Genomic DNA, 13652 nt, shown 5'->3' with positions numbered 1-13652 from the left:
GGGTTTGTATCAGATTCCTTGTGTAAATTGTGAGAAGTCATATGTAGGTCAAACAACACGCACCATTCATGAGAGATGTGTGGAGCATCGAAGATACACATTCTTATCACAGGCAGACAGGTCAGCTGTGGCCGAACATTGTATTGATACAGGGCATTCCATGAATTAGTGATGTGAAGATTTTGACATCCACCTCTTCTTTTTGAGAATCTGTCTTCAAGGAAGTTAGAGAGATTAGATTGGCTAATAATTAAATAAATGGAGATCATGGTTTTAATTGGGACAAAGCAAGTAATCTGGCTCTTGGGTTAATTAAACTGCAGAGAAGTCATCATGATGGCAACACCACCGAACATACATCGATAAGCGAATCGTATGTCTGTACACCTTCGCCACAGGTGGTGCATGTGCAAGTGTATTTCTTTGCTGCCGACCAGCATCTGTGACCCGCAGGTGCAGACCACCGTGGTGGAGCATATAAGACCACATTTGGCATCTTGTCAGTCTTGTGACTCATTCTGAGGATGGCTGGATGATATGCGGCTGAAATATCAGCGGAGGAAATTTTATTTGCTCGGCTGCATGCCCAAAATTTAATGCACTATAAATCAAATCGAACGAACAAGGCCATTTGATGTTCATGATAAGTGTGACCCATTTCCACTGAGTGCAGTCAATATAATTCTTCTTAACCAAGGACATATTTTTTTCATTGTCGTGTTTATTGGCCTGGAAGTATTTTACATTTGTTGTAGCATCCAAGACTACTTTTTAAGGTCAATGTGTTGTACTGTTTTTAGCTAGCACAACTGCTATACTTTTGTAGACAAATCTTTGATACTGAGGGAATTTGAACTTATCAGATGTAATTGTGATGTGAAATTAATCTACTCTAGCTCCATTCAAGCTTTGGTGGTTGAACAGTAACAATGACAACTTGTTGTGTCTATTGTGTATCTAAGTCCAATGAAATCAGCTGATCTTAACTTTCCACTGATTAGGGCAGTTATTTGGCTCATTTTTTTCCTCCGCCACAAAGAAGATGAACCATGTACACTTTGTACAACTACGTGTAGTAAATCTGAGTACAGAATACAGCATTGAGAACCTTCCAAATTAAAAGATGGTGTTTGTTTCCTCGTGCAAATAACGTGCTAAGGTTGGTGATCAATGCTATGATATGTTACAAATTGTGTTTGTCAGTTTAATCACACCATATAACATGAGCAAAAATCACATAATTTGCATCACTGCAAAATACATCCATCAGTTGCTAATGTGCCAATTGTATCATTGTTAACCTGGAGATACTTGAAAATGCAAATGATGATCATGAATATTCCTCAGTCTTCTAGGCGGGTTTGCATGTATAAATCTACAGCTATGAAGTTAAAACAAAGGTTCAGTTGTCATTAGGGTTTGAGAAAGAGTTTTCTCATTCAAAGAAAGCATGTATGTCATGATCTAACACCAAATTTGTTGACGATTGTGTTCTTAAATTAGTAAGTCATTATGTATCAGGAGTTCATATCCTGTGCTTATATGATAAACTAATAAGTCCACAAAAGAGAGAATTTGGAAAATGTGTTTCATCTGTAAAGGAGACCAAATATAAGACACTAATGTGACCTATTCTTGAGAACTGCAAGAGTTTTGGGATCCACACCAGGTCAGATTGAATGAAGACACTGAAGAAATTCAGAGACGGGCTGCTAAATTTGTTACCGTTAGGTTCAAACAACATACAAGTATTTATGCTGGATGTTGCAAAGTAGTATAAAATACAATGAGCCTTAAAGACTGTAGTAAGGAAGGTGAATGGTTGACTTCGATTTGTTGGGAGAGTTTTAGGAAAGTGTGATTTACCTGTAAAGGCGGCTGTATATAGGACACTAGTACAACCCATTCTTGAGTACTGCTTGAGTGTTTGGGATCTACATCAGGTCATTTTAAAGGAAGACATCAAAGCAGTCTGGAGGTGGGCTGCTAGATTTGTTACAGGCGTGTTCAGACAATGTGCAAGTGTTACAGAGATGCTTCGGGAACTCAAATTGGAATCCCTGGAGGCTAAGACAACATTCTTTTTGAGGAACACTATTAAGAAAAATTTAGAGAATCAGCATTTGAAGCTGGTTGCAGAACAATCCTACTGCCACCAACATACATTTTGTGTAAGGACTGCAAAGGTAAGAAATGAGAAGTAAGGGCTCATACGGAGGCATATAGACAGTTGTTTTTCCCGTTGCTCTACCTATGAGTTGAACAGGAAAGGAAACAACTAGTAGTGGTACAGGGTACCCTCTCCCATGCACCATGATGTGGCTTGCAGAATATGGATGTAGATGTACATATACAAAATATGCAACATGTTTGTGAAGAGCTGTGTGTAGGTAGAGGGCTGAATTGTGGAAAACCAGTTGTGAATTATGCATCACAAAGATGCGCTGACTCAAACACTGCATCTGAGTCATAGTTACTTGGCAGAACACTGCGTAGCTATAGCCAAGTAAGTATAAGATCACTGACGGCTAGCAATGCTGTCACCAACTTTCAACTGCAAACTTGCAAATGGCTGCAGGTGAAAATAATAGCTTTCTATAGAGCTGCAACAACATTTGTGAAAGAAATGTTTACAAAATTGTTAGGTGGTTGGTTGATATAAGCATGAAAGCCACATGAGGACATCATTTCCAAATCACAGGTTAAATAACAAAAATTCAAAAAGTGAACTTCAGATCATCCCAAAGAATGCTGTCTTGAAAGCTAGGAAGGATTCCAGCAGCAGCAAGCTACTATGAAAGAGGACATATGTAAAGTGCTTTATGATAAATAATAATTTTTAAAACAGAATCATTTTATTTTCAAAATTGTGTTTGTCTATTGCTCTAAAGCTCGGGTGGGTTGTTCACAACTAATTTCATCATCAAATAAATATACCGCGAGTCTTAAACTGCCCAAAGGATTTACTTATGGGAATTACATACATGCTTCTAACTACTTTCTTTTCTGCAAATAATTCATTTTTTGTAACTGAGGGAGTTACCTCATAATATTATCCCATAAGATTAGAATGAATGAAAATACGCTAATTTAATAATTTCTGTGTCCTAAAAGCATCATACTTCACCCACTTCTCGTACCTCCACATTCACCTTCTTATCATCCCCTGCATCTATGACCCCTGTCACACCCTTCTTATGTCCCTGTCTGTCTAAGTTAGTAGGAATGCCTGGAGCTTCTTTGGCTCTCTGGGATAACAAAGGAAGGGGATAGGAATATTGCACCAGTGAGCAGACACTGGTGCAGGCAGAAAGTGTGTCATGTGTAGTACACAATGAAATGTGGATGAGGGAGACAGCAGTGACATCAGTGTTTGAAGGCAACAAGGCTGTGGACATAGGGGATGTTAGGATCGACGCACAGGAGCGAGTAACAGCCCCACGCACTCCCAACGAGACCTTGATTGTTTCAGTGCACACATGATGGCATCATTGCAGCAGTACTATATTGGAAGTCAACCATTATGCATTTAAGCTGAATACAGCAGGCAGTGTTTGCTTATTTTGTTTACGAATACTTTAAGAAATACAGCAGGAGGCTTTGGACTTGCTCAAAGATTAGTTCATGCCTGATAAAAGGCATGTCTGTGGCACTGTTTATGTACTTCAGAGCAGACAGTCATTTGATGAATTAACAGCAAAACAACAGCTATAGTGTCAGCTGTTCATCTTTTCTGGATAATGGCTGTACTTTAATTGATCTGCATTATCAATAGAGAATTGGCCAGATAACACTGTGTAAAGTTGCAAGGAAAGTTTGTAAACTGCCTGGGAAGTCTTGCACAAAGAATGCACAATGAAATTCCCATGAGAAGATGACCGAAAATGCCAATGGATTTGAAAACAGTGCTATGTGATCTGGACAATCAAAACCCATCAGCCAAAGGAGGAAGTTCACTAACAGTAGAAGAAATGTTTTCACTGATTGCTTTATAGACAATGGTGGTAAAGTACCATGGCGAGACAAATGAATCTAAATCTGGTCAGTAACAATCGTAGTGGATATCAAATCAATTTATTCCTGAATATGAAAGGACATTCAGTTTGTATCACTAATGAATTGTGTGCAGTTACGTATTTTGTGGTTGCAATACAATAAAGCACTGATTACATTGAACTGGCTGAGGTAACCGAATTTATTTTAAACTGTGAGATGTGTCCCCTATTTTAAGGTATTTTTTCACTCCTTCAGTGAACAATTCCATGTCCAAACCAGCTGCATATATGGCAGGCTGACAACCATTGCTGGAGTTGTGAACGCATGTACACTGCCGTATTCACCGACGATTGCTGCTTCATGGCGATCGGCGAGATTGCTGCTATGCAGCAGCTGTTGGTGACACGATTCACGATAATAAATCGCTTGTGTGTATAGGGTGTTGCTGTATAAGGAGGCCACATCAGTAGTGAAAGCAAAAACATAAGTGGTAATGGGAGGAGGATAATGGAGAGATGATGAAAGAATTGGGTGTTGTCCTTAATATAAGAAGTTAGATTGTGGACAATGTGTTGGAAGTGTCAGTCAACTCCTACAGACATCGTTTTTTTGGGAGCACCAGCTACAATAGGGCATCCAGGTTTGTTAAGTTTGTGGATTTTAGGGAGCATGTAGAAGGTGAATATACCACAGGAAGCTAAGAATGCAGATGCATTTGGGGGAGACATTCTTGGATAGTGATAGAAGTTCATGCTGGGTATACAGAGTGGAATCCATGCAGCAGACTTGTAGGTAGAAGAGTCCAACAGTTGATGGTTCCTTTCTACAGGTAATAACTTCAGCTTGTCACCACATTCTCTCATTGTCATCTTCTCTTATTATCCTCACTTCCATTTTCCCTCACTCCCATGTCTTTGTTTCCCCCACTCCTCACACCTCCACATTTTTTCCCCTCGCCTTTCTGTTCATCTATGACCTGTGACACACTCTACATCTTTCTCTGTCTGATTGAATTAATTGGGATGTTTGGAGCTTGTTGAGCTTTCTAGTTTTTCCCAGGTGACTTATGTAATTCTGGGATATGTTAACTCTATACAGACCTCGAATTTAAAAGGTATTTGATTACTTCCAAACTGTTGCTCATTTACTGCGAGGATAATGTTTTATGATAGAATTATTTATTATAGAGTGAAAGAGAGGTATGTAAACTTTATTGAGATTAGACCCTATAGTTAAAAGACTGGTGGAATTTCTTCAGGTCAGAAACTTATAGTGTGCCTCACCAAGACAATTTTCATAAAATAAATAATTAATCTGAATATTTTGTTCATTACAGGTGAGGAAGTTGGTTCATTAGTTTTGGGACCAGGATCTGCTTTGGAAGACATGCTGGCTGAGAAATTAGAGCGACATCGTGATCGTGAAGACAAAAATAAACTGTCTGCTAAAGTTTTAGTCATGCAGCCAATTCTAAGGTTTCTACAGCTATTGTGTGAGAATCACAATAGAAATTTACAAGTGAGTTTGTAAACATGCACTGAAACATAATCCCCCCTCTGTCCCTCCCTCCCGACTTCTCTCTCTCTCTCTCTCTCTCTCAGCAGAAAACTAGTCACATAGAAAACATAAATTAAAATTCTATTAGCAGACAGTAGAAATATGCTTGCAGATATTACACAAATATACATTAGAAGTAAGTAGATAACCATACTCTTCTTATTTTAGCCATTTGTGCTGGTAGCGGTCAACTGGCAATTAGGATGATCTGTATTACATTAGGTTACCACGTTTACACTGATTTTACTCGTGAGGCCACCACTTCTGAAGCTGGCCTCAGCTAAATCAGAGAGACAAATCATTTGCAGTGTTTGTATCTGCTGTGTGTAAGCTGTGTCCTATGAGTTTATATGTTGGTAACCATTGCTGAAAGCAACAATGTTTAGAATATTGGAAGTTTACATGTTGTTACATTTCGTGTGTACCATATCTAAATTGGAAATGGGGAACCACATGTATTGTTTTGTATTCATGTGGGAAATAATGTGGAAAGCAAAATAATATTGGCATGATGTCAGACCACCAGTTGTTCAAGATTTGGTCTTTGTATGTCTTATCTGTGTCACTTAACTGCATTGAGTAGGCTGCAACTATTAAAAAGTGTTTTCTTGATTGTATATGATTGAAACCTTTTACATGATTTAAAAGAAATTTTAACTAAATGATAAATGCTATAAAATTATATTTAGTTTATACGGATATTCCATTGTTTAAAATTATATTTTGATAACAGAAACTGGATGTTTAACCTGTGTAGTTAAATACATCCATGTTGTGCAAAAGAACTAGCTAGAAGTTGCCAGGATGTATCTTGCAGTGACAGCTGTTGAATATGTGTGTTGCAGCAGTTGATTTAATTAGATTTAAATGGGGAGATAAAAACAGGTGTTGTTGTAGCCCTCTATTGCCCACACACTCCCTGCGATTCTAATAAAGCCAACCAGTATCCTTAGAGAGTATAAGGAGACCCTTTACTGTTTCTTTATTAGACACAGCTACTTCAGGACTTGATGACTCAAATATTCTGTCTCTCTTGATCTCCAATGTTTCACATTGGGAGATGGTGTGTGGTGCGATTTGAACACCCCGGACACGTAGGCTTCTTTGGCTATACCCATCATATGTAGGTATTTCTTAAAGTTCCCATGACCATTCATTAGTCCTATCATGGTTTTGCCTGTCTTCTGGTGAAGCCCAGGGTTGCAGAACTTCTCTTAAAATGTGGCTTTGGCATCATCAGCATGCCATATGTTTGCTTTTGGATCACAGTCCAATATTCGAATTGCTCCCTTCTGATCAAGTTTCATTGTTTTGATTTAACCAGCACCTTAGTGATGGTTGGGACAGGTTTCAGTCCAGTAAGTGGAGTCGTTACACCTATCCTGTGCAGCCTATCAGCTTGTTCATTGCCACTGAAGGGACCCACAGCAGGTTTGCCCTGTTGCTTTCCCCTAGTCTCAAAAGGGCTTATGGCATTCTGCAATGACCTTTGGTCTCTTGCTGGAGCTGATAGAGATTTCAGATCTCCGTGGCTGTCTGAATAAATGTAGATGCTACAATCTTTGTAGCACATACACAAATCTTCTCTGTACAAACCCTGACAGTGGATGTTTCTGCCTGAAATACCGTGACCAATTTCCGTAGAGAGATTGCAGTTTCTAGTCTAAGCTATGTCCCATGTACACCACCTCAGTGCCTTCGTCTGTTTTCGACCTGTCAGTAAACCAGCCTGTCTCTTGCATAGTGTTGTGGTTCTTCCTGCACTGCTCTGTACATCCAATTTTTACACTGAAACACTTGTTGAAGCAGCGGGAAGTTACTGTTTAGTTGGCCAGCATTTCCCCAACCATTCCTATATTTACCACATTCCCCATATTGGTGTGGGATTCAGAATATCCTAAAAGTATCCAGTTTTTTCATATACACCCCTGCTGCTGCTTCCATTTTAACCCACAGGTTTAATGTGCCCATGTTCAGTGTGATCTCCACCCTAGTAATTGATGTGCTGCCAATTCCACTTGTTAAGGCTATGCACCTTACCAAGCTCCTTGGCAGCCACCTGTTCTACTTTTTTTCACCATACTTAAGTCCCAAAGTTATTGTAGGTCCTATTACAGTGGTGTACATCCAGAACATACCCTTGGGGTTTCGACCCCAGTTTCTCCTGTCTCTTCTAGTGCTCATAACAGTACCTTTTCCCTTGGAACACATATTCCTTATGTGAGGGACCCATCATAGTTTTGCATCCAAGGTTACCACTAGATACTTCAGTACCCCTCTGCTGGCAGAGTTTCATCAGGAAACTTAAGATTCCAGTAAGTGTACCGTTAAGCTTCCTTGTGAATACTGCAGCAACAGATTTCCTGGGGCTGACCCTTAGATTGTGTTTCCTGCACCAGTTTTGTACAACATATCCACATTGTGCCAGTGTTCTAAAAGATTTGCCAAGTATTACTATGACTAAGTCATTTGCATATCATTGGCAAAAGTATCCTATAGTATTTAACTCTTCAATGAGTTCATTCACCACTAGATTCCCCAGTAGTGGGGACAAAATCTCTCTTTGTGGACACCCTTTAGTGGAGTTGATCACCATTTTTTTCATTCATCAAAGTGGTGTCTGCCTTTCTTCTGCTCAACATGATATTAATCCACTTATATATATGGTGGCCTCAGTGCCATTTTCTTCTGCATCTCTAACCATGGATTGAAAGGTCTTATTGCTAAAAGCCTCCTCGATATTCAGGAGGATGCAGAGAGCAATTTCCTGAAAGTGTAGTGCTTTATCCAACTTCCCATTAAGTTGGCATTAGTGAAGTGGTGCTTCCCGTGATTGGCCTGATTTATGAGCCTGTTGTTTTATATGTAGAGGAACCTCAGTTAGCCTCATTTCCCTAATGTGCATATTAACCAATTTTCTAATGTCTTTAAAAGAAAGGAGGACAGACTGCAGTCTCGTATCCTTGGCCTTGGTATGATCAGTTATCCCTGGCTTCAGAATGAAAACAATCCTCACTGTCATATAAGCATTAGAAATGATTCCTGCTGATAGACTAATCCTAACAGCCTACATAGGCATCTAATTAAACTGTTTCCTGCTGGTTGCAGTAGATGTGGAAAGATTTCATGTGGGACTGGTGACTTGAATGGTTGAAATGTTCCCACGGACCACTGGATTTTTGTTTGAAATCAGCACGTGCTCTAAGAGATTTACTGTACTCCCCTTGATTGCCTGTAAATCACTGCCTCTCAGGGACTGAATCTTGGGCTATGTTGTCTGCCATAGAACACTGAGGGAAGTGAGTCTTGAGAAGCACTTCCAGCGTCTTGCTTGCTGTCTCTGTGTAGTCACCATCCTCCTTCCTTAGAGTACATCCTGGATTAGTTGGTATTATGGTGAAAATTTTGTGAAGTCGAGCACAAGTAGCTGTACTTTCCATTTCCAGGATGATGGTTGCTCTTGCTTAATCACAAGGTTGTGTTTGACAAAGGCCTTCCGATATTTAGCCCATTGCCCTTTCCTTCTTGCAGGATTGAACAGTCTTCTTAACTGCTATTGTATTTCCTCAATTACACTTAAAAATGCTAAGTTGGAGTACTGGATTACAGGTGTATTATACCTAGTTGAAGACAGGAATTATTTTACTATTTTCTTGCTCCTGAGCAAGTGCCAGCTGGATAAAGTAAGCTAGGTGCTCTCATGATTAACCCATTGGACTTACATTCATGAGGTCTGGGCTTCAGTTCCCTGTGTGGCAACCTAGATTGAGATTTTTCATTGTTTCCCTAAGTCACTAGAGGCACATAGTTATCTGAAGCTGTACTGAAGCAATATCTTGTGGCATAGCTGAGCAGATTGTCAATCAACAATTTGCAGATTATTTTTGAAAATACTGCACTCAAAAAGGCAGCCTCCATTCACAATGGTTAACTTCTCCCTCAGTAGGTGTCTGTGTTGGGTTCATGTTAGTGAATTGTGAGAGATCTGCACCTAAGAATAGCATATATTTATTTCTGTATCATTCCATAGACAAAAAATATTGTATGGATGTTGTCCAAATATACATATAAATAAATAATCAGTAGAGTAAAACACTGTAAGTACCTCTATGAAATTATTGAACCAACAGAACTTGAGAAAAAATAGCACAAAAAGAAACAGATTGCAGAAAATCAAGAAAGCATCTGGACTTGTTTCAAATTTGTATAAAAAAAAATGCCTGTCAAAAGGCACTAAAATCAGACACTACAACACAGTAATCAAACCGACAGCCACATATGCAAGTGAAACACTCTCATTGAATTGAAAACTAGATTTACAAGAAATTAAGAAAGGAGAGAGAAATATTATTAGAAACATTATGGGACTATGATACACATAAAATGGATACAGACTGCAGACCATCGAGATAACAGAAAAAGTATCAAACATTGACATTGACATCAGAAAGAGATGAATGAAGTTCTGTGGACACCTGGACAGATTAACTGAAAACAGACTAACTAAACATCTATTGGAATACATGACATCTTTCAAAGCATCAATACCTTGGGTAACTGAAGTTGAGAAAGATTTGACAAAAGCAAAGATTGGCGTAACAAACACATCAGACAGGGATACGTTCAGAAGCAAAATTAAGTGGAAGATTATTCCAGAGATGGAACCAAAACCATCCCAACCAAAGTGGACTGAAGAAACAATGAAGACCTTCCAGGGAAAAAATGAAGAAATATTGGGAAAATAAGAAGAACCCTAAGGAATATTGAAAATCTCCTTCTTATCGTTCTCCAATGGGGACATTCACTAATAATAATAATAATAATAATAATAAACCCCGTGGAGGTCCGGGAAAAGAATAGGCCTCCGGTATGTTCTGCCAGTCGTAAAAGGTGACGAAAAGAACAAACCACTAATAGGGCTAACCCCCCTTTTAGTGTGATTAGTTGGTTCAGGACAGAACTAAAGAAGCCTCGGACAAGCGCCGTCATGGTCGGGGATGACGCTTGAACCCTATGCCCGCCCACAATGGTAACGACACTGCTAGCCAACTGGAAAATGATTTAAATCCAAATAGAGGTGTTTTGCAGAATATGCTTCCTGCGACCACCCTGGAAGGAAAACAAAGACAGAGGATGAGATGGTCAGATGAAGTTAATCGACACCTCATGTTCTGTTATTACCAAGCAACAAACCTAGGAACCAACACAACTGGGTACCGATCACAAGTATACACAACATTTATTACCAGATACCCAGAATTAAAATTTTTAACAGAACAACGACTAGCTGATCAGATTTGTGTAATAATAAAAAATAACAGGATACCCCAGTCAGAATGGGAAAACATCAAACAACAAGTACAACAGATACTGGAACAAAATAATGTGCAATCAGAAGAAGAAGAAGAAGAAGAAGAAGAAGAAGAAAATACAGTAATGGACTCAAACATCCCAGAGCAAACAAACAAAGAACAACACGCATCAATTAAACAATCAGAGGAAAATGAAATCTTAAGACAGCCACCAGAACAAGCACAAATAGAACACGAAGTGACACACATGTTAGATATAGAAGAAAAATTTCAGCTGACATATGGAATACAAAGGCACAAATACAGACATTAGACCATTCTTGCATAGACCGCCAAATAACCCACAAGTCGAAACAACAATAAAAACTATCAACACAATCATACACAACAAAATAAATGAAAACACAACTATGGAAGAGTTACAACTACTTGTTTATATAGGAGCACTCACTACACTAAATATACACACTAGGGAGAGATCAGAACCAACCAACACACAGAAGAAACCCACAAAACCAGCATGGCAACACAGGCTACAGATCAGAATAGAAAAACTGAGAAAAGACATCGGACAGCTAACACAATTTATAAGAAATGAAATGTCAGAAAAAAAAGAAAAATGTTAGGTAAAATCTCACAACAAGAAGCGATAGGGCAATTAGATGAAAAGAAGCAGAAATTACAAGCATTGGCCAAACGACTTAGAAGATACAAAAAAATTGAAAATAGAAGGAAACAAAACCAAACATTCAACACAAACCAAAAGAGATTTTACCAGACAATAGATAACACACACATTAAAATAGACAATCCACCAAACATAACAGACATGGAACACTTCTGGAGCAACATATGGTCAAACCCGGTACAACATAACAGGCATGCACGGTGGATACAAGCAGAAACAGACACATACAAGATGATACCACAAATGCCTGAAGTGATAATTTTGCAACATGAAGTCACCCAAGCAATTAATTCTACTCACAATTGGAAAGCCCCTGGAAAAGATAAAATAGCAAATTTATGGCTAAAGAAGTTCACCTCAACACATTCACATCTAACTAAATTATTTAACAGTTACATTGCAGACCCATACACATTCTCTGATACACTTACACATGGAATAACTTATCTGAAACTTAAAGATCGAGCAGACACAGCAAACCCAGCTAAATATCGCCTCATAACATGCCTACCAACAATATACAAAATATTAACTTCAGTCATTACACAGAAACTAATGACACATACAACACAGAACAAAATTATAAATGGAGAACAAAACGGCTGTTGCAAAAGAGCACGAGGATGTAAAGAGCAACTGATAATAGATGCAGAGGTGATATATCAAGCTAAAACTAAACAAAGGTCGCTACACTATGCATACATTGATTACCAAAAAGCTTTTGATAGTGTACCCCGCTCATAGTTACTACAAATATTGGAAATATACAAAGTAGATCCTAAATTGATACAGTTCCTAAACATAGTAATGAAAAATTGGAAAACCACACTTAATATCCAAACAAATTCAAATAATATCACAGCCAATACACATTAAGCGTGGAATATACCAACGAGACTCATTAAGTCCTTTCTGGTTCTGTCTTGCTCTGAACCCACTATCCAACATGCTAAATAATACACATTATGGATACAATATTACTGGAACATACCCACACAAAATCTCACATCTGCTATACATGGATGATCTAAAACTACTGGCAGCAACAAATCAACAACTCAACCAATTACTAAAGATAACAGAAGTATTCAGCAATGATATAAATATGGCTTTTGGAATAGACAAATGTAAGAAAAATAGCATAGTCAAGGGAAAACACACTAAACAAGAAGATTACATATTGGATAACCACAGCGACTGCATAGAAGCGATGGAAAAAACAGATGCATATAAATATCTAGGATACAGACAAAAAATAGGAATAGATAATACAAATATTAAAGAAGAACTAAAAGAAATATATAGACAAAGACTAACAAAAATACTGAAAACAGAATTGACAGCAAGAAACAAGACAAAAGCTATAAATACTTATGCTATACCAATATTGACCTACTCATTTGGAGTAGTGAAATGGAGTAACACAGACCTAGAAGCACTCAATACACTTACACGATCACAATGCCACAAATATAGAATACATCACATACATTCAGCAACTGAAAGATTCACATTAAGCAGAAAGGAAGGAGGAAGGGGATTTATCGATATAAAAAACCTACATTATGGACAGGTAGACAATTTAAGAAAATTCTTTATAGAACGAGCAGAAACTAGCAAAATACACAAAGCAATCACTCATATAAATACATTGGCTACACCACTGCAATTTCATAACCACTTCTACAACTCTTTAGATCACATAACATCAACAGATACGAAGAAAGTAAATTGGAAAAAGAAAACACTACATGGCAAGCACCCGTATCATCTAACACAGCCACACATCGATCAAGACGCATCCAACACATGGCTAAGAAAAGGCAATATATACAGTGAGACGGAAGGATTCATGATTGCAATACAGGATCAAACAATAAACACCAGATATTACAGCAAGCATATTATTAAAGATCCCAATACCACAACAGATAAATGCAGACTTTGCAAACAACAAATAGAAACAGTAGATCACATCACAAGCGGATGTACAATATTAGCAAATACAGAATACCCCAGAAGACATGACAATGTAGCAAAAATAATTCACCAACAACTTGCCATACAATATAAACTAATAAAACAACGCGTTCCCACAT

The 13652-nt window shown here is 38.2% G+C and overlaps 1 protein-coding gene across 1 annotated transcript in view; it reads left to right on the top strand.

Moving 5' to 3' along the window:
* The window catches only part of LOC124554726 (inositol 1,4,5-trisphosphate receptor), a 348395-nt gene that overhangs the window by 244502 nt on the left and 90241 nt on the right, over positions 1 to 13652 (top strand). Inside the window, exon 35 of the mRNA XM_047128370.1 lies at positions 5333 to 5514. Within this exon, the coding sequence (XP_046984326.1) occupies positions 5333 to 5514 (182 nt within the window). The remainder of the gene's footprint in view (positions 1 to 5332; positions 5515 to 13652) is intronic.

This window comes from Schistocerca americana, chromosome X (assembly GCF_021461395.2).
Source record: "Schistocerca americana isolate TAMUIC-IGC-003095 chromosome X, iqSchAmer2.1, whole genome shotgun sequence".
NCBI classification, from domain to species: Eukaryota; Metazoa; Arthropoda; class Insecta; order Orthoptera; family Acrididae; genus Schistocerca; species Schistocerca americana.
The sequence above is the reverse complement of the archived record's forward strand: the minus strand, read 5'-3'. Positions and strand labels throughout refer to the sequence as shown.